Here is a 21,351-nt window from a genome sequence, read left to right on the forward strand (position 1 = left end):
GTGCTGGGTCCAAGTTCCCCAGGGTTTAGGGAGCACTTTCCGAGTAGCTGATGACGTTGTCTTAGGTCTGGCTGGTGATGCAAGGTCCCTGTCCTTGAGAAACGCAGCACCTTAGGGGAAAACAGGGCTCTCACGGGAAGCAGTTGAAGAATTATCCAGGTCGGGAGGAAATCAGGCGCTAAACTGAGAGTCAGAGAAAGCAAGTTTGGTTCTTACAAAAGGCCTTCAGAGACGTTAACGAACCGTCTCTAAAACAGTGTCTTCACGGAAACCGCGGGGACATCTCCGGTTCTGGGATGTTTGTCCTCTGGTGTTGCACTCACTGCCGTCTCCTGTCATTTCTGGTGGCAGCGACTTAATTCCCTAGTAGTCGATTGTGGCAGCGCCCAGGACGGTCACAGTGCTGCCCTAGTGAGGGGACAGCCCCTCGGAGGTGGACTGCAGCGTCTTACCAGGAAATGACTTGCGGAAGAATCTCCTTGCATCTAACTGGCTGCACGTGAAGGAGAGATGGCGGGGACGGGTGCTGGGGACCGGTGCTCGTCTGCCGTTGGCTCTGTCCTCAGACCTCCTCCTGCTCTGCCGCCCGGGCTCTACCGTAGCTGGAGGGCTTTTGCTTGCTTCCTGTTTGACCAAGTAGGATTTTTAGAAATGCTAGTGAGTTCAAAAGGTTTGTTCTGCATGTATGTTATGAACTTTATCCCCCTTTTCTTCCTTCTCTTAACACCCAGTTTTGTTAAAGGTTCACGGTGTGGGAGTTACCCAGATTTTCCGTCCTCAAAAAGTACCACATTTCCCTGACTTTCAGACGGCATTGATTGAAACCCACTCGCAGTCTCCCAGATTTTGAAGCGTGAAAAGATGTGCATTTTAGAAGCAAATGGAATTTTTTTTTTAAGATTATTTATTTATTTATTTTTAGAGAGAGAAGACGGGAAGGAGAGAAGGAAACATCAATGTGTGATTGCCTCTCCCTTGCCCCCTACTGGGGACCTGGCCTGCAAGCCAGGCATGTGCGCTGACTGGGAATCAAACCAGCGACCTTTGGTTCACAGGCCGGCGCTCAATCCACTGAGCCACACCAGCCAGGGTGCAAATAGAATTCTTGACCACTTCTCCCCCAAAGCATTCACAGCCTTGTTCTCGCAGCCTTGGAGCCGGCACTAGCGCCACCCCAGCACACTCGGCGTGGGCTGCCCGCCCCCCTCGCCCTCAAAGAGCTGACCTGGGGTGGTGTGAAGAGAAGCTTGTTTTCTGTGCCAATTTCCCCCACATTCTGCTCCTGGAAAGTAGAAACAACAGGCTTGCATCCCCAAACCTCCTTCTGTGGAAATCAGTCCTCTCTTCCCATTGGGCAGAGCTTGTCCTGATGAGGTCCGTTATGCTGGTTGTGAGCAAATGAACCCGTCGACTTCTCTGAACTCTCGCCTCCTGCCTCCTGCCTCCTGGAACGCGCCCCTGGGTGCGGCTCTGGCGCTCCCGAGTGGAGCAGGCTGCTCAGGTGCAGGACCGGGGGCCCACCGATGGGGTCACTCCCCGTGCCTCTGCGGGGTGGTGATTGTAGACACACAGACACACATACGCACACTCTTTGCAGCACGTGTTCCTTAGTTACTTTTCTGAAGTGCTTCGTTCCCCTTTTGTCCCACAGGAAGGTTGAGGACCTTCAGTTCCGGGTCGAGGAGGAATCCATCACGAAAGGCGATCTTGAGGTAAAACCCCTCCAGCTCTGTGAAGTGTCCAAGGGTCCCAGTGTTCAGAAACGTGGATGAAGTCACTGTGCCCGCTGATGTGGCCAGAACAGGCCGCGGTGGGAGTGGCGGGGCCCGGCCCCTGGCCAGCTGGGCTGTGGGCTGGCTGAGCTCCCGAGCGCCCGGCCTTGTGGCCACAGAAGATTTTCACTGCTCTTCGCTTGTGCTTGGAAATTCGGAACCTTAAATTGGAGTCAGTCGAGTCATACGTCTGGCAGTGTGTCCCAAGGGAGACTCTACGTCCCTCTGATGACAAGTGACAGCCTTGGAAGGGGCTTTTTTTTGCTTCATCCTAATAGTGCAAAGCAGAGCTTTTCACTTTGTCTCAGCCTTGCTTTACAATTGAGCAGGATAAGTCTTTTCTAACCCTGGAAAAGGAGTAACAGTGTGTTCTAGTAGTTGATTTTTTAAAAAAGTAAATTGCCTGAAATAATAAGCAGTTTCTGTTTTAGCTTTTTTTTTACTTCCCTGGCATATTTTAAATTGATAGAGATTTTTCTTTATCATTAAGTTCTCATCTCATAACAATGGTTTTGATGCTTTTCAAACCACTGCCAGATATATGACAGACAAATTATTAAAATTTTCAAATTTTGCAGATTCTTGGTACTTTAATCTGTAATATTTTAGTAAAAATTGCACTTTCCTATGCAGTTCTCAAAACATACATTTTTGCTAACATTACAGTTTTAGAGCCTCTTGACTGCCCGCTCCGTGCTTACATCCCGAGGGCCCTTCCAGATGGGAACTCGGATTTCTTTGGAAGTAAATGTATCTCTGTAGTTAACAGAAAGTAAGAAAACCATTTTCCGAGTTTTAGTTTTATAAGGCCCAGGGTCTAATGGATTATTAATAATAAAACTTCTTCGCTCATTTCATACAATTACATTTTTAATTTACTTTTGTGTTACTCTCATCCATTTAGAAATACCCCCCGAGTCTCATGAGAAGCTTCCTGTCTTCATCTAATTCACTTGAGGTGTAGCCGAGGGTATTTGGGGGAGGGACGGATTAAAATGTTCACAATGGCACTAGGCTAGTCTGTCTGTAAACTTACTTAGAATCAGTCAGTTTTTTTGAAACCCTAACATATTGATACTTTAGTTGAATCTCTCCTTTGTCATTGTTTAATTTTTTATTTTTTTACTGATAGCAAAAGAGCCAGATTTCTGAAGACCCCGAGAATGTAAGAGGCCACGTCACTGTGTGGACATCCCTTGTTAACACAGATTGATTACAGATTAAAATGCTTATTGATACACTCCAATACTAACTGCGTATCTGACCCTGAGACACTGGCCTCAGCGTTCTGTGCATGTGGCTTTCAGAGCGGTTACATTTGTGTCCCTAAGAAAGTGTTTGCTATGACTGAGCTCTGTACGTCCATTCTTACGAAGTATAGGCAAATGTTTACGTTATAAAGAATTTTGCCAAAAAGCGGGGAAGAAAAGAATTTTGTCTGGGGGCCTGGCCTTTACTTAATTCCTGGTGTCTTCTAATTGTAATAGGATTATTCCCAAAGAGATGATAGCCGAGGAAGGCATAAAACTTATTAGATGAAGGAATTACAGAAATTCTGGGGGAGGTTTCATTCCCGGGAGACTTAAAGGGCCTTGGGAATCCCAGACTGATTGCCTTTGGTGTGAGTGCCCCCTGCTGGCCAGTGCCTGTCCTTGCAGCTGACCAGACTTTCCAATGAGGCTTTTGTTGAGGTATTTTCCCTAGTTTTTGAAACTACAGGCGAGCCTTCTTCAGTGAAAAGGCTGAGTGTTTTAAACTTACTATTTTGAAGTGAAGTTTTTTGGGTAGCAGTGCTACTAGGCACATAGGTGTTTTTATTTCCCTTCTGCCCTCTGCTTAAGACCAGACACCCAATTCAGATCTTACCAAAGTTAGCTCCAAATCTGGCTTCTCGGGGCCCCTTGCCAGCTGTGATGCCAACGGACAGAAACCCAAAGCCTTTGCACTTGGATTCATCACCACAAGAGAACACAATTGGAACTGCTCGTTCCTCCCCGCCGCCGGCCTGCTGGCCGCTGGAGCAGACGGCTGGGACCGAACCCTAGCAGGGCCGCGGTTCCGAAGGGCTCCTTTCTGTGCCGCTACTTCAGTGATCTGGGTCTCGCTGTCCTTCCCACACAGGCTCCTGCTGCCTCCGCTGTCGTCTGCATGGGGCCCCTCCCGCCTCTCTGTGCGCTTCTCGCAGAGCCTCTGCTTTCCCTCTCAGTCCCGTCCTGGGCTGCCCTCGCGGCACCGTGTCTTATTCTAAGAAAGGAGCCGTTTAGCAAGAGGGGCTGTCCCGTTCAGTGTCGCATCTTTCCCGCGCACGTGGCGTGGAAGTGCGTCACGTGTTCCCGTGCTGGTGGCTGTGCAGAGAGGGCCGTCGTCCCCCCTCGGGACGATCTTGCCACGTTGCCTGGACAGGATCCCATTCAGTGGATGCTGGCTTTTTGTCCTGAGTGGTGACCTTTCCCCCCCCCCCCCCTCCCCCGGGTCACCGAGCTCAGTGTCCAGAGGAGGGAAAGGCTCTGTGCCTTGTGCTCTTTGAATTTCAGTGTTCGAGGCTGGGGCCCCGGTGATGTAGGTCTGCATTAGAGTCTCTCCTTGTGACAGCAGGTAAATGGAACAGCGTCTGTCCAAGGCACATAGGGACGAGGGACAGGCCCATGTGTCTGCACAACGTGGTTTTCAGTGTTGTTATTTTCGTGCACTGTGAGAGGTGAAGCCGGTGAAAGTTTTGTTTAAATATTCCATGATGACTTCTACCTGCCTCACGAGCAGAGTGAGCTCTTGAATGCATCACATCCTCAGAGCAAAGACGTTTACAATGTAATGCATTCCCCCTTCCGCTGAACCTCTGCACGACTTTCTGTTACTTTGTTTAGAGTTTGTTGTTGTTTTTTCGTTGCCCACGATGGCCCAGACTGATAGATCTGACCAGTTAGAACCACAAAATGTTTTAAGTTAACACAAGTGACTAGAAGCTTCTGGGAATAGCTCTCTCGGTAGTTTTTATCAGTTGATTATGCTAAACCTCTCGCATAGGAGAGGTGAGGGGAAAAGAGGTGGATTCAGACTGATACCAAGTTCATTTGATTAAGATTCTGCTGCACTTAACCTGTTACAAAGACATCACCTTCTGGGTTCTCCACCCAAGCGAATTTGTCCGAGGGAGCGATGATGGGGAGTCTCCCAGGGTTTGAAACACGGAGCTCCGACTCATGCCTTTGTGTCCAGTCCGAGCTTCTCACCTCGGAGCTGAAAACCGCTACATCTTAGGAGCAAGACCGAGAGTCCAGCTCTGGCCAGACTTTTCTCCTGCTCTGAGCCTCAGGGATGGAGGCCGTGGGTCACAATTAGTATTGAACTTGCTTTTTGTAAACCTATTTTCCTTTTTTTTCCCCCCTGGTGACAAACAGCCTTTAGAAAAGCCACTGTTGGAAAGAAATCAGAGTTTTAATGGCTCTCACCTGTCAGATGTGAGCTGTTGCCCAGCTCCTCGGGTCCTTCTCTCGCGCCTCAGCAGAGGCCGCTGGGGTGACCTCAGCCCGGGTTTCTGGGTGCCCTTTGTGAGGGGTCACGCGTGACCCTTGGTCATATCAAGCCGAAGTGCAAGGATCTGCTCCAGGGCTTTATTGATTGAACACCGACGAGATGTAGCAGGTTACCTTTCCCCTGTTTAGGTGCTGGGGAGCATTCTGAGGGTCAGTCTCCTTTTTAAAGTTACCAAGTCAGTTACTTACACGTTAATGTCAAAGAGCCGTTGTGGGGAGGAGGGGAAAATGACAGCTTAGAGGAATATTAACTACTCTAATTTGTGCTGATAAACTTCACTTATCAATATAACTTATATTTGCTGCATGCCTGACTCTTCTTCATCTTGCCTCATGTGTTTTCCATTTTTCCTTCCCCGTAGACTAGCTCCTGCCCCCGCCCACCTCCTCCGCGTGTTGTCAGTGTCCATCCGCACCCCGGCCTCCCATCTCACGTCCACCCTCTGCCCCTCCCCACTGCCCGCCTCGTTCGTTCACCCGTCGGCGGACGGGACCGGTGGCTCGGCCTGCATGCCGCTGTCTCTCCTCTCGTGCTGGCATGTCATGGTGGCACTGTTGTGTTCTCTTCCTCTTCCTTTTTACTAACAGACGCAGACCAAACTGGAGCATGCCCGCATTAAGGAGCTTGAACAGAGCCTGCTCTTTGAAAAGACCAAAGCTGACAAACTCCAGAGGGAGTTAGAAGACACTAGGGTAATGGTTTCCACTGTTTGACGAAGCCGAGCCGCGTGTGCGAGTGGTGGGCGCCTCGGGCGGCGCCCCTGGCCTTTGGCCCGAGCCCTGACCCAGTGGTTCAACCTGAGTTTGGTCTCGATGCCCTTCATGAGCTTAGACGGATGGGTAGGCACAGGAGTTTCATGTCAAACCTTTTGTCAAAGGTAAAGACTCATTCCTTTGCTTAACTCAGCCCAAATCAAGATCGGAAACCCCGCAGCCGTGTACATTGCGGGGCGTCCACGGCTGCCTTGAAGCACCTTTCTCCAGCTGGCCACAAGCAGTCGTTGTCCTCTTACTCTCTTATCCTAGTTACTGGGTTTTCCAGCTCATTTTTTGTCACTGTTTTACTTGAGCTCTCTTCTGCCTTCTTTCCTGGCCCCTGGGGGAGAAGGGAGTGGAAACATTGAACCCTCACTGATGGGAGTTGAGGGGTACCCCCCCCCTCGTTATCTTCCTTTCCCCTTGATGCCAGGTCTCTCTGAGTTTCCCTCCTTTCTGTGACTTGGGAGGTCAAGTGTCAGTTGTCAGGAAGGAAAAGTGAGTCGGGAGCAGAATGGCTTCTTACCACCCCCACCCCCTTGGAGCCATTACCCTCGCCGTGTTTCCACTTGTGTATCAATGGGAACCCCCGCACGGCGCTCGCCGCAGGCCAGGCACCGTTCCGAGCGCAGAGCGAGCGGGCACTTAGTCTCACCACAACCCCAGGCGGGAGCTGGTGGTGGTGTCCCCGTTCTACAGGTGAGGACACTGAGGCACAGAGAGGTTACGTAATTTGCCTGAGGTCACACAGCTAATAGTAAGGTGGAGCCAAGGTTTGTGTCTCGGCCGTTTGGCTGCAGAGTCTGTGCCCTTCGCCACATGCAGCCTGTCTGTCACGGGAACGGTTTTGTGCGGAAACATTGAAGGAATAATCCGAGTCATCTGCACGGAAGACGACGTGTATATATAGATACCTCTTAAATCATGCATTTGACTGTCAATGGCTGAATTGCCTTGATCCTTAAATTTAAAATATCAAAAATTGCTCTATCTCTAATCAAATATTGGCACTGATTTTTTTCTTTTGAATTATGAGTATTTTTAGAAATTTCTCCTATTGGGAAATCATTGATTGATCTAAAAATCTAGATAATTGAGTGATTTTTCTTCTCTAAGTCGTGCTTTTATTTTTTAAGAAAAAAGGAAGTGGTCTCGGTCGGCCTCAAAACTAAAGCTATCTCCTGCGTGTTTGGTAAGAAGGATGTCCTGGTGGTTTGGTGCTCTTCCTTCATTACCTGAGAGCCAGACTTGACCTGGGAAATAGAAGGGACCGAGAGTGAGATTATTGAAGCAGGATATTTTTTTACTTCTGAATGCCTCTCCTGTATTGCTTTGTCAGCAAACAGCTTCGATATTTAGTAGCAGTATTATTATTTTCTGCTGCGGATAAGAAGGCATCCGTTCACGGCATGGCCATTCACGTATTTCAGATGTGAGCCTCCATTTTTCTGTAAGTAGCTTTGTCTTCTGCTGATCCTCACTCTCGGTTCGTCAAGTGTGAAACTAGCCAGGGACCCATCCGGGTCTCACACCACCTGGATTCCTGTCAGGAAGCACTTTGGACCCCTCTCGGCCGCTGAGTCCAGTTTGTGAGCGGCGTGCTCAGGGCTGTAGGGACGGCAGCCTGAATAAGAAAGGGGGCCTGACTCTCCTGGCCTCGGGCCAGCAGGGGAGGCAGATGCAGAGACCGCAGAGAGAGATCACAGAGATTGCTTCGCCTGAGGGCGGGCTTTGGGAGATACAATAAAAACGGGGCGCCGTGAAAATGCCGCACTGAGCGGAGCCACACTGCTTCTTACCGCCCGTACTTTCTTTTAACTCGGCGTGCCTCAGTTTGCCTGCTCTGTTCCGATTCCGAGCTGTTGCCCTGTTGGGCTTACTGATGTTACAGGCCTTGTAGCGAAGGGGTTTATTAATGGTTTGTACCTTACCGAGCGGTCACAAGCTCTCACACTGCCCCGTCCCGCACCCCAGAAAAGGGGCTTCAGTGAGTTAACATCTTTAACCTGGAGCAGCGATGGCCCTGGAACACAGCAGTTACCGTCCGCCCTGAAATGTCCAGTGGCTTCGTTCTGCGGTGCTGGAGACCGGAGTGTGTACTTCTCCCGTCTTTTTGTGGACACGTTAGTCCTTATTGCTGTCACAGCCTGAAGGTGGACAGAGGGTTTTCTGTCCCAACAGTGAGGGAGGGAGTCATCCTCTCCGGGAGGATGAGGGTCCTTGAAGTCTGGGACTCCCTGGTATGGAGAGATCCCTCACATACCTTCTGTTTCCCAGGTCAGGCGAGGAAACTTTATTGCTGAGGCTGTCATTCCCACACGATTTGTGTGCTGGTCTGACTGCCTGCAGGCAGCGGAGGGAGAGAATTTCCTTAGAAAAAAGGCACACTGGTTACGAAAGTTTTTTTCTCGGCCCTGGGACATTTGTTTAAAAGAAGCAGGTTCCTGGGTCCTATCCCAGAGCTGAAGTAGAATCAAAATTCAAGGGGGTGGTCTGCCTTGCAGACCTGCCTCCCAGGTGACTTGTGTGCACCTGCAGCCGGAGAACCACTGGGTTAGGGAACAAGAGGTGCATATCCGCATGCTGGCAGAATTAGAAAACCCAAAGGGGGTGCTGTGTAGGATGCTTGTGTGTCACTGCAGGTAAGTGACCATTCTTCCGTTGTCATTTTTTCTGAAAGTTAGTAAATTAACTCGTCCAGTTGAGGCTTTTGTTCTACAGTTGATGTGATAGTCCTTGAAACACTTCCTAGGTAATCTCACACCATTGGTACCAGTGCTATTCCGTACACGTCTAGTACGAGCCACGTATACAAGTATATGATAGAACATGTTCTGCTACTCACATGAACATGCTATTTTAAAAGATAAAAAGAAACGGGTGAAGTTAATACTGTATTTTATTTAAACAAATGTATCTGAAATGCCCTCATGCCAGCCTGTAGTCAGTACAAGACCCTGCACTGGACAGATGGTGTTCGTTCTTCTCCCTGTCTCTGGAGCCCGGTGTGCATTTCACACTGACAGCCCGTCACTGCAGACGAGCCCGTTCCCAGTGCTCGGCAGCTGGGTGTGGCTCCTGGCTGCGCCACCACACAGCGGGCTTGAAAATCCTCTCCGTCAGCTTGAGAAGCATTTATACACCCTGAGTGAAGTGGGGTAGGGAAAACAGGCAAATCAAGGAAGATTCTTTCTTTCAGCAGGCAGATACACATGAGAACTTTGAAAGTTACTGCTTCCCTTAACTTATCAGTTAATGGAAGTTTCCCCAATTTAAGCTTCTTTGGGGGGAAAAGAAATATTCTTGGCGTTGAACTCAACATCAATTTTAGATTCCCTTAGTCTCTCAAAGTGGTGGAAGTTCGCCAAAGAGTTTAGCTTTGAATGGGAGCTTCCAGAATTGGGCCTGAGCCCTGATTATAGCGAGAGGTAGACTCACACATAGGTGTTAGGGGTCGTTTGGCTGCTGCCTTAAGATGGGATAGAGATTTAAGGTCTTGAGAGTTAAAAGAAAGCCATCAGTGATTCGTCACTTAATTGATCTCTTTTTCTTTGGACTGCTGTCAATAGGTGGCCACAGTGTCAGAAAAGTCTCGTATAATGGAGCTAGAAAAAGACCTAGCGTTGAGAGGACAGGAAGTAGCTGAGCTGCGAAGAAGGCTAGAGTCCAATAAACCCGCTGGGGATGTTGACATGTCACTGTCCCTTTTGCAAGAGATAAGCTCTTTGCAAGAAAAGTTAGAAGCCGCCCATACTGACCACCAAAGAGAAATGACTTCTCTGAAGGAGCAATTTGGAGCCCGGGAAGAAACCCACCAAAAGGAGATAAAGTCTCTCCAGGCCGCCACAGAGAAGCTTTCCAAAGAGAACGAGTCACTGAAAAGCAAGCTGGAGCACGCCAACAAGGAGAACGCGGATGTGATCGCGCTGTGGAAGTCCAAGCTGGAGACCGCCATCGGGTCCCACCAGCAGGCGATGGAGGAGCTGAAGGCGTCCTTCAGCAAGGGGGTTGGAGCAGAGACAGCAGAACTTGCCGAGTTAAAAACGCAAATAGAGAAGACGAGACTAGACTACCAGCACGAGATAGAAAATCTGCAGAACAGACAAGACTCCGAGCGGTCCGCTCACGCCAAAGAGATGGAAGCCGTCAGGGCTAAGCTGATGGAGGTCATCAACGAGAAGGAGAGAAACCTGGAAGCCGTCAGGTCGAAACTCGACAGGGCGGAGGAGCAGCATCTAGTAGAAATGGAAGACACGCTGAACAAGTTACAGGAAGCGGAAATAAAGGTAAAGGAGCTAGAGGCCCTGCGCGCCAAATGCAGTAAACAGACCGAGGTCATTGATAATTTTACATCACAGCTCAAGGCTGCCGAGGAAAAGCTCTTGGACCTCGATGCGCTGCAGAAAGCCAGTTCCGAAGGTAAATCGGAGATCGAGACACTCAGACAGCAGCTTGAGGCCGCTGAGAGACAGATTAGAAGTTTAGAGGTTGAAAAGGAGGCTGAGAGTGGCAAGGTTCGTACCAGCATCCTCCATCTTTTCCTTTTCCATGTGTGTGTTCTTCCATTGCATCGCTCGTTATTTTTGAGTTGAGACAACTCCGTGTCCAAATTCCTGATTTAATTCAAGCAAATTGCTCAGTGCTAATGAGGTGCCCAGTTGAGTATAGTATCTTCTGAGTGTCTTGCGTATGGTCTCATCTGAGGAGATTTGGGAAAATGATGGTTTAGTTCTGTGAGTTTGTTCTGGTTTCCTGTATCCCAGGCAGTGTGTTACTTTATCTCTGCGGTTCTGTGACCTGCTGTTTCGGCGTGGTTCCGGTCTAGAATCCCTTTTGAAAATAGAGGACTCCCTAAGTCGATGGTGTTAAGGTGAAGGAATGAATGAATTGGATAGAAACCCAGAAGGTCACCCCCTTTCCCAGCCCCATGATTGCCTCACCTGCGAGGTCATACACAAAAGCAGAACACAAACTCTGCGTGCCACTTGACTGTCATACGTGAGCACGCTCTGATGAGTGACGGCCACGGCAGAGTGACGGCGAAGGGCCCAGAGCCCTCTGCACTGCCACGTACGTCTCTCTGGAGTTTTTCCTGTGCCACCGAATGCAGTCTGCTTCCTGCTGTGGGGGGGGGAGACCCGGTGAATGTACTTCTGGTCCAGGCGGAGGGAACGGTCTGAAACACCCGCCTGCCGCATGTCTTACAGCCCAAGGCTGTGCCCTTCCCACTCCCCCGCCGCCGGCTGGGGCGCTGCCACTGATGCCGAGTGTTCTGAGCCTTTTGTGGGAGAAGCTGCTCTGTTGGCAGTGAAGGAAGGGCGGCGAGGGTTGAATGGGGAAGGGAGGACAGACAAATAGCAAAAACTGCCAAGTAACCTCAGTTGAAGGCGATTCAGTGTTTACAGGAAATTTTTCTCCAGTCTCCTCAGTTGGTTCCAAATACCAATGAAAATACAAAAATTAATTAGTGGAGAATATGTAGCTAATGGTTGGTCTACTTTTTCACATCAAGATTTAACTAAAGCCCATTTCTGATGACTGTCATCTAGGGCATTTCGAAAAGTTCATTTTTATGCTAAATATCAAAATACTGTGGGCATAGAAAAATACAGAAAACAGTAACATAGGCCACACGTATCCATCATTTCTATCTTAAGGTTTTTAAAGTCCAGGAAATGAAATTGCCCAGCCAACTCATTTAGAAAGTAAGCATCTGTACTTTGTGCTTTAAACCATGTGATGTTCCAGATTTAGGTGCAGAAAACTACTCTATTTTGATTATCTGAAAATAGCCACTGGGCAGTCACACGGAGAGCTGGCTGCGTGAAAAGTCACTGGTTTCTTAGAGACAGGAAAACAAAATGATTCCTTATCCGTGCCGTTATCCCTCCCAGTTGTGTTTGGTTGTGTTTTTCTCATAATTTTTGTTTGCTTTTTGTTTCTCATTCTTTTCTGTGCTTGTTCATTTGCTTCTGCACCACATCATGTACGGTAGGCTAGTAGCATTGCCAAAGAGCTGCAGGGGAGAGAGCTAGCGCTCGGTGAACTCCAGGCGCACTCGAGCGAAGTCAGCCGAGCGAAAGAGGCTTTGCAGAAGGAACTCCAGATGCTGGTGAGTACCCGTTGGGAGTCCACGTCTCAGCACATCTGGCCGTCTGAGTTGTTCTTTTTAAAAACAAAACTCTCCATAAAGAAGAAGCATTGCACCCATTTCTTTCTTCTTTCAAAGTATTGATTTAAGTTGAACGTATGAGTAATTGGCTGGTAAATACCTTGAGGGGACTCAGGTCAAACCCAAACTAGGAATAAAAGTAGGTCTTACAGTCGCCGCGCCCCCCCCCCCCGCCCCCCGGTCTGTGGGGACACATTCTCAGAGCCCCAGTGGACGCCCGGAACTGCAGGTAGGACCGCAGGTGCTCCGCTTTTCCTGTGCACGCATACCTGTGGTGCGTTTGCCAGTCCCGGAGGGGTTGAACAGTCGTGGACGATGGAGCAGAACAGTTACAACAGCACACCACAGCGAGAGTTAAGTGACCGTGGCTGCTGGCGCCCGCGCCCCCTTGCTGCAGCCCTCCGCCTGGCACGGCGCTTTCTGGCGCAGACCGTGGCCCATAGTGGAGACGAGTGTTCTGCTCTGGTCTCCCACCCGCAAACGCAGTGCCTTTTCCAGCCGATCGAGCCTTCGGCAGGCACGGTGGCCGTGACTCTCGGGGCTTGGGGTGCCACAGCAGGACTAGTGGGAGCTTCTTTTTCCTTCGCAACCTCACAGATAGAAAATCCACCCTCACCTCAGCGTACGGTTTCTCTTTCCTGTTGAGTCGGGAGCTTTCACCACACTTTGCGGCCATTGTGAAGTAAAGTGAGGGTGTTGTCACCACGAGCCCTGTGCTGCCCTGGCAGTGGATCTGGTGACTGATGGCTGCTGCGTGACTGACGGGAGGGTCGAGCGCACGGTGCGGAGGGGACAAAGGATGGGTCACATGTGGGCAGGGTGGGGCGGGGTAGCACGAGACGTCGACACGCTAGTCAGCACAGCACACAGTTTAAAACTTACGAACTGTTTACTTCTGGGATTTCCCATTTAATATTTTCGGGCCTCGGATGACCGTGGGTGACAGGAACCGTGAAAGTGAAACTGCGAATACTGGGGAACTTCAGCACTTCACGCAAATTATCTGTCCTTTGCCTCTGGCATGTTACAGACCACTTAGTTTTACAGACACGGGGACCTTCCAGTTCACACACCGACACTCTCAGGCCCGTGTTCCGCGAGGTCGTGCACTGCCCGCCTCCGCCTCCTGCCCGGTGGTACCCCGTTAGCAAGGCGGGGCGCTCGTGCAGCAGACCCGGAGAGTGAAGTTCTCGCAGCTCAGCTTATTCACATCAGGACATCACACTTCCTTCCATATATCCGCGATCCTTAATCCCAAGTTGTAAGACATATTTTTCTTAGTTTTTCTCAACTGTTCTCCCTTCTCCCTTAGCTCCTGCATCACAAACTTGATCTTAATTGAGGCTGATGACCATGAGTGGTGCCAGGGGCGCCCATGCATGTCGGGAAAGGAAAGTTGTAGGTTTACAAGCAACTAGGGAAGAGGAACATGTACCACAGCTGTAATTACACACACGTACTGAAATAAGCATGCACACTCACACTCTACAGATGTGTGTGCACACAGGCACGCGCACACACACATGCTAACCTCATTCACTGGGGCATGTGCACGCACAGTATGCACACGGTGGTGGTTGGTGCCCATGCGTCCTAAGCGTGAGTCAGTTTTAATAAGACAAAACCAGCCACCGAAAGTAGGTAGCACAGTTATACCTGACTGAAACGTGTAGTTTTTATAGTCTGAAATGTTTCTATTCTGAATATCAATTCTTCATCTTTAGAGAGAAAAGTTTGCTGATGCTTCAGAGGAGGCGGTCTCTGTTCAGAGAAGTATGCAAGGTATGCATCTCTGACGCATTTGCGGGCGGTTTTTCTGCGTAGCACAAAGCCCACCCGCGTCTTCCATGGAGCTGGCCCCTGGGGTGCACGGGGCCCACGCCACCCGTAATTGGATCGAGCTCTCCTGGGGGTTCCTGCAATGCCCGTAATACTGCATTCCTGGCTTCCTGAGGCCTCCAACTCCCACTAATGTTTTCCTTCTCTCGACTTAAAGTTTGTTTCATATTGAAATGCACGCATACTTGGGCAGATTGTTATCTCACCTAAGTCATAGTGGTTGAAAGCTCCGCTGAGTATACATGGGAGGGGAGGGCACTGCCTGGTCCCTGCCGCACCTGCAGACCCAGGTGACAGAGGAGACGCGTGCTCATCACCCCGGCAGGTTCGCTGCCCAGTGTTTTGAGTTGCGAGGGGACTTCTTGGCTTCCCCGTGACCGCAGATCTCAAGCATGTGATTGACTTGATTGTAAGGCAGCCAAGTCCTCGATGGCTTGTTAAATATGAAATATATTAAACTTTTAACTTTATCCTAAATAGAAACTGTGAATAAACTACACCAGAAAGAGGAGCAGTTCAATGCGCTGTCTTCTGAATTGGAGAAGTTGAGAGACAATTTAACAGGTAAGAAGATGCCTCTGGTTCCTGGACACCGAGTGTAGCAGGCTTCCTGGGAGCCGAGATGACGGCAGTGTGGCACAGCAGCACACCTCCTGTCCAGGCTCACCTCCTCCCCCTTTATGCCTCGGTAGTGGGGCTGAATGCTGGTTTGAGTCCGTAACCTTCAGCGAATCTCTCTGCCCTGTTCTCAAACAAGACAGCATCGACCCCATCCCTCCACTCCCACTGTTGTCCTTGGTCCAGGCCAGCCCTCTCCCGTCTGAGCTGCTGTGACAGCTGGCCTCCTGGTCTGCCTGCTTCTGCCCTTGTCCCCTTCATTCTGTTCTGAGCACAGCGGCGAGAGTGACCCTTTAGCACCAAGCCAGCTGATGTCACTTCTCTGCTGAGGGCCGCCGGTGGCTCCTGTCTCACACAGAGGGAAAGCTGTGGCCCTGACTGTCACCAGGCCCTGCTTTCTGTCTGATCTCCAGTTGAACTGCCTCTCCCTTTGTTCTTTCCGCTCCATCCCTAGCGGCCCCCTTGGCGATGCCTGCGTGCCAACCTTGCTCCTGCCCCAGGGCCTTTGCACTTGCTTTCCCCTCTGCCGGCAGGCTTCCCTCACTGCCTTCAGGTCTTTACTAAAATGTCACGTCTCATGGGTCCTAGCTCAGATTTAACCCCTCCCAACTTCTTTCGAGCTCCTTTCTGTGCTTGTATTGTTTTCTTCTTAGCGCTTAGCACTATCATTGTACTGTTTATTTTCTTGATTGCCCTTGTTTAGTGTCTGTCTTTTTTGCTGGAATATGATGTTCGCAGGGATTGCCGTAGGCATATATTCCCAGAGCAAGGCGTGGCGTCCAGGATGCAGGCGATAAGTTTTTGTTGACTAACGTCACAGTGCTTGTTTTTTCCATATGTATTCAGACATGGAGGCAAAATTCAGAGAGAGAGATGAAAGAGAAGAGCAGCTGATGAAGGCAAAAGGAAAACTGGAAAACGACATTGCAGAAATCATGAGAATGTCAGGAGACAACTCCTCTCAGCTGACGAAAATGAATGACGAGCTGCGCCTGAAGGAGAGGTACGGACGGGCCTCAGCGAGGGCCTGCTGCAGGCCCGGCTGTGGCGCGGGTCCAGGCGGGGGGCCCAGGTCTTCGGGTCTCTTTCTCATCACCTCCGTGTGGGCTCGAATCCACCATGGATCCTCTGACCCATGCAGCATTGTAGGCCTTTGGTTGACTCGCTGAGAAAAGGTAGTGGTTTGCAATGGCGGTTAAAAGTCTTTTCATCCGTTTCAGTGTAGCGATAGGTAACCCTTTGTAAGGGCTGACTGTGTGCCGTGCACTGTGCTGACAGCTTTATGTACAGAGTGTGTTTTCTAAATCTCCGAATCATCCTACGAGGCGAGTATACTACTGATCCCGTTTTAAAGGAAAAGGAATGGAGGCTTGCTGAGGCTCAGCAGCCTGCCCGAGGTTTCAGCTCCGGGCAGCCCGGTCCCGGGGCCCTTGCTGCGTGACCCGCTCCGTGGTGCTTCCTCGGTGCTCGTGCTTCTGGTACCTTACTCTCCGCTCCTCTTTGTTCTGCGGCCTTATCGCTGTGATGTTTCTTCTCCTTTGGACAGCTGCCATATAAAAACCAAACATTTCATAAGGCAAAAACTTTTCGAGGACATTTAGGACCATTGGACATCTGATTCTGAAAGTGTTACCACTTGGCAAACTCTTGTTTACACCCAGCCACGCACCACGTGCAGTTCGGATGGGCGGCTGGGCCTCGCTTGGCCGACTTGGGTCAGACTTGGTGTGAGGCGGGTGCGGCTGGTGGCTGGGGCGCAGTGTCTCGGGAAGTTCTGTTTCTGTGGGTGTTCTATAGGCGTAACACCCAGAGGTGCCCGCCCGGTTCGCCGCCTCTGCTCTCTAGGTTGGTGCCCTGCATTGGCCGAACGTCTTTGTTCGACCACATGGCTATCTTTAAGCTGGGAACTTCAGGCTACTTATTGTCATTTTTATATGTCATGTTCTCAAGCATCATTAGAATAAGTTTTTGATAACCTGGTCTGGTAAATTTTTAGAATAAGTTTTTGATAACCTGGTCTGGTAAATTTTGCAACTTTGTAAATACTCCGTATGTTTACTTTTCACTCATATTTCCTCATAGATCTATTGACATCAAATAATCCTAACAATTATAGTAGCTGCTACTCTAGATAATGTATTTATAACTATGATAACTGTTAAAATTATTCTTCAGGGCAAGTCAAACTTTTTGTTGTTGTTGCTTATTTCAGATGTTATTAATTACTCCTAATAGTCATAATCGTTAATGCACTTATTAACGTAGTGTCTTTTTAGTAGAACTCCAGAATCGAAAGCGTTCTTTTGAAAAATCTGACACACCTTGTATTGAACTTGTGCTAGAAATATAGAAGAATTGCAGCTAAAACTTTCCAAGGCTAACGAAAATGCAGGCCTTCTGCAGAGAAGTATTGGAGAAGTGACTCTCAAAGCTGAGCAGAGCCAGCGAGAAGCAGCTAAAAAGCATGAGGAGGAAAAGCAAGAACTGCTGGAAAAGTTGCTGGACCTGGTAAGGAGGCTATCAGTGGGACTGTTTGCTGGCAGAGGGGGCTCACGCAGGTAGGGTGACTCCCTCCTTCTCTCGGGATTCTGCAGGAAAAGAAGGTGGAAGTGAGCCACAACCAGTGTCAAGACCTGAAAGCCAGGTACGAAGCAGCCGGCTCCGAGACCAAGGCGAAGCATGAGGAGGCGGTGCAGAAGCTCCAGAAGCTGCTCCTGGACGCGGAGGAGAAGCTGAAGGCAGCCCAGGAGCAGCACAGGGACTTGTTGCAGGAGACGGTGGAACTGAGGAAACAAGCCGACAAGGCCAGAGTACGTGGCGCAGAGAATCGCGTTTCGCTGGTCGGCCGCAAGCTAAGGCTGGAAGGGTGCTTAGCTCGCGGCAGCTGGTGGGATGAGCTCAGTAGGCCTTCGCCCTCCAAGAGTGTGTGACCCGAAGGGGAATCCCACTCCCTGTGGCTTCAGGTGTTCCATACCAGCTGCTCTCCTGCTTGGGGACAGCGATGGCTGCAGGTCTCTCCCCTGAATGTCCCGTGTAGCTGTCACCCCTCCCCGCTGCTTGTCCCAGCTGTCACAGAGTCTTACGTTGCTTGCTTGTAACAGATCTCTGTTGCTCCAAGATTAAAGGAGGGCTCGTTCCTCTAATCTTGGCGCTCTCGCTGCCAGCTTGCGCTAGGGTGAGGAGAGGCCTGTTGCAGAAAAGCCAGAGGCGAGGCCAGGTGAAGAGGCGAGCAAGGGATGGAGCTTGCTTGGAGGAACAGAGCCCTTGGGAAAGTTTACAGGGGAGGACTCCAGTGAGCACTTTTCTGTGTCCCCAGGAAGACACAGCGAGCTTATGGACAAGGAAGCCGGGTCCGGGGCTGCGAGGAAGCACCCTGGCTCCCTGTAGAGTAGAACGCACTGCGTTGCGAGTACTTCGTGGTGTTGGGGTTGTACCTGTACCCCCACAGATCTTTTTTGACTCTGGTGACTTAAGGAAGGTCAACCCTCCTACTAGTATTTAATTTTTTTCTATTACTATTTAACTCGCTCAAAGAAAAGTCAATGCTTACCTTTGATTATTTTTAACGTGTCAGAGAAACATTAACAGAGGAGGAGCTTAGCAGAAAGAAGATGTAGAAAGAGCCCCTGCAGGGTCGGAAACAGACCCCACTTAAAGTTGGAACTCAGGGGACTATGACATAACTAACACGTGTCGTGCACCAGGTGCCTGAGTCCCCTCTCCTGCACGCGGGCCATCGGGGCCTTCTCGTCTCCCTGTGAGACGTCTGACGTTTTATGAGCCATTTAACACTGGAGGTAATTTCCAGATCTCCTGTCTCTGTGGTTCCCTTTATCCGGACAGGCTCCAGTTTTTCAGCGTTTCCCTTGAACTCTTCTGTGCAACATTGGGACTAAGCCCGACTCAGGCCGTGGCCGTCCTTTAACCTACAAGCAAGAGTTTCATTCCTCCCTCCCCCTGCTTTTTTTTTTATAGTTGGTTGGATTGTGTTTTTAAAGAATTTTTATGCGTTCTTTCTACGATAGAAATTATTGTATAATTAGAATGGCAGGGAAGACTCTTAAGCCCTGATGTTCAAATCACAGGACCGGTTTTATATTGTAGGTAGCTATCAGGCGTGGTTTCAGAAGTCCTTTCCAAGACCAAACAAACCGAGAGCTGCGGCAGCACTCTGCAGAGCCGCACCCGCTCTGTCTCGCCCTTTCGCGGGCTCTGTTCATCCAGGTTCTTTCCCTTGTTATCCAGACAGTTTCTGTGACATCCATCGTAAGAAACAGTTGTAACTCCTGGGATTTAGGTTACGTTAAGTTGTTCGGGCTTGCATTTGTCTGCTTGATTTCATTTTGTTTCCATTCTTTCCATCTTTTGTTTCTGTAGTCGCTAACTTATTTGTTAACATCAGCCAGAAAAGAAATTGAGCTAATGTCAGAAGAGCTGAGGGGTCTGAAATCAGAGAAGCAGCTTCTTGCACAGGAGGGAAATGCTTTAAAGTTAGAGAAAGGTTCGCTTTTGTCAAAGCTTGTCGAGGTGGAGGCCAAAATAACCTTACTGCAGGAAGACCAACAGAAACTGTGGTCAGTGAACGAAACTCTTAATCTAGAGAAAGAGAAAGTCTTAGAAGAAAAGCACAGCGCCGAGCAGCTGCACCGGCAGGAACAGCACCGTAATGAAGCACTGGCTGCCGAGAGAGAGGAATTGCTTAAAGAAGTCAACACTGCACAGGAGGAACTCTTGAAGATAAACACAGAAAATGACTCCTTACAAGCCTCCAAAGCAACCTTGCAGGCTCTTGTAGAAGAACTCCAGTTCAGCAAAGACAGTCTGATTGCCGAGTGTAAGAAGAATCGGGAAGAAAAAGACCGCCTGGACAATCATACCAAGAAGCTTGTTACCGAGCACCTTGCCTTGGCTAAAGATAAAGATGAAACTATTCAGAAGCTGCAGAGCTCTTATGAGGAGCTGGCCAAAGATCAGAAAACCTTGGTGCAGGAGATCAAAGATCTCACAGCCCAGAAAAAGTCGGCGTTAGAGAAACAGTCAGGTCTTGAAAACATGTGCATAGCCTTGAAGGTAGAAAGAGACGCTCTTCTTCAGAACAGCAAAGACCTGCAGTTTGAGAAGGACACGCTGCGACAAGACCAGGAGAAGCTGAACGTCAGCCTGGCAGCCGCCCTGCAGGTCAAACAGCTGCTCAGCGCCGAGGCCAGCGGGCTCCGCACACAGCTGGACGACACCAGCAAAGCTCTGAGGAAGGCCGAGCTGGAGACCCTGCAGCTCCAGGCCACCAAGGGCAGCCTCACGAAGCTCCTGGAAGAAATTCAGGCCAGCCGGGCGGTCACAGACTCTGAGTGCATCCAGCTCCTGCATGAGAAGGAAACCTTGGCTGCGTCGGAGAGAAGGCACGTGGCCGAAAAAGAGGATCTTATGCATGAAAACAGGCTCCTCGCTGAAAAACTCAGCAAGTGCTCCGAGGAGGCTGCCCGCATTGAGATGAGCCTGAACGAGAAGCTCTCTTACCTGACTTCCGAGAAGGACATGGTTTGTCAGAAAATCTCTAAGATCAAAAAGCAGCTTGATAGTGTCTTGAAAGAAAAATCGGTGCTGGAAGTGCAGAACAGAGATTTGCTTGCAGAAAGAGAAAATTCCATCAATGCCATAGGAGAGCTTAAACGGAAGTACGATGAGGAGTCTGCAAACAGGAGGATCGTTGTGCAAGAGAAGATGAAACTGCTCGGCAATCTCGATGCTCTGAAGAAGGAGCTTCAGGAGAGGAAGAGAGAAAACCAAGAACTGGCGGCCACCAAGTGTGAGCTCTCTCTGATGCTGAAAGAGGCTCAAAATGCCAAAAAACACCTAGAAAAAGAACACACGAGCATCCAGCAAGCCAAGGAGAGCCTGAATGCTGAACTTGAGACTTGCTGGTCCGAAAAGGACGTGTTGCAGGAGGAGTGTCAGAAACTGAACCAGGAGATGCAGACGGCGCAGCAGTCCTTACTCCTGGAAAAAGAAGCCAGAGCCAAGGACAGCGAGTCCTCCTTGCATGAAAACAGCAAGCTCCGCGGGAGACTGGCGCGCCTGCAGCAGGAGCTGGAAGAGGTAAGAGCGTGCGCTGAGACGCTCCAGTCCGAAAACTGTGCGCTAATCCAAGAGAAGACCAAATCGGAGCAAAAAGTGGTGGAGATACTCAAGGAAAAGGAGCTCCTGGCCGCAGAGACGGCGCGACTCGCTGCCAACATAGAGACTCTGAAGAGCGACTTTGCTTCCTTGTCCAAGTCCAAGTTGGAGCTACAGGAGCTGCACACCTACCTCACCACCATCCTGGACGACCTCCGACTGGATCACGAGGTGGCCCTGGCCGACCGAGCCAAGGCACTGCAGGACAGCAAGAGCCTGCTGGCTGAGAAGAGGGAGGTGATGCTGAAGAAGGACGAGCTCCTGAAGGAGAAGGAAAAGCTGGCCGAAAGCTACTTTGTCCTGCAGAAAGAGATCAGCCAGTTGGCCAAAACCAACAGCCACATTTCGGCCAACCTCCTAGAATCTCAAAATGAAAACCGTATTTTGAGGAAAGACAAGAGCAAGCTCACTCTTAAAATTAGAGAGCTCGAGACGCTTCACTCCTTGACGGTAAAGTGGGAGGTCCCTGGACTACTAACCCTGTGCA

At 50.0% G+C, this 21,351-nt stretch overlaps 1 protein-coding gene across 6 annotated transcripts in view; it reads left to right on the forward strand.

Annotated features, from left to right (window-relative positions):
* Positions 1-21,351, forward strand: part of CLIP1 (CAP-Gly domain containing linker protein 1) — a 98,553-nt gene that overhangs the window by 52,478 nt on the left and 24,724 nt on the right. For 3 of the 6 annotated variants that reach the window (XM_053928275.2, XM_053928274.2, XM_045200715.3), the window contains exons 8-17: positions 1,652-1,712; positions 2,905-2,937; positions 5,894-5,998; positions 9,631-10,575; positions 12,057-12,173; positions 13,958-14,015; positions 14,553-14,636; positions 15,537-15,693; positions 17,033-17,198; positions 17,285-17,500. In XM_053928275.2, the coding sequence (XP_053784250.1) occupies positions 1,652-1,712; positions 2,905-2,937; positions 5,894-5,998; positions 9,631-10,575; positions 12,057-12,173; positions 13,958-14,015; positions 14,553-14,636; positions 15,537-15,693; positions 17,033-17,198; positions 17,285-17,500 (1,942 nt within the window). Of the gene's footprint in view, positions 1-1,651; positions 1,713-2,904; positions 2,938-5,893; positions 5,999-9,630; positions 10,576-12,056; positions 12,174-13,957; positions 14,016-14,552; positions 14,637-15,536; positions 15,694-17,032; positions 17,199-17,284; positions 17,501-19,067; positions 21,315-21,351 lie in introns of all 6 variants that reach the window. The other 3 variants (XM_053928277.2, XM_053928279.2, XM_053928278.2) reach the window with 3 other exon arrangements.

The sequence above is a fragment of the Desmodus rotundus genome, chromosome 7 (assembly GCF_022682495.2).
Source record: "Desmodus rotundus isolate HL8 chromosome 7, HLdesRot8A.1, whole genome shotgun sequence".
NCBI classification, from domain to species: Eukaryota; Metazoa; Chordata; class Mammalia; order Chiroptera; family Phyllostomidae; genus Desmodus; species Desmodus rotundus.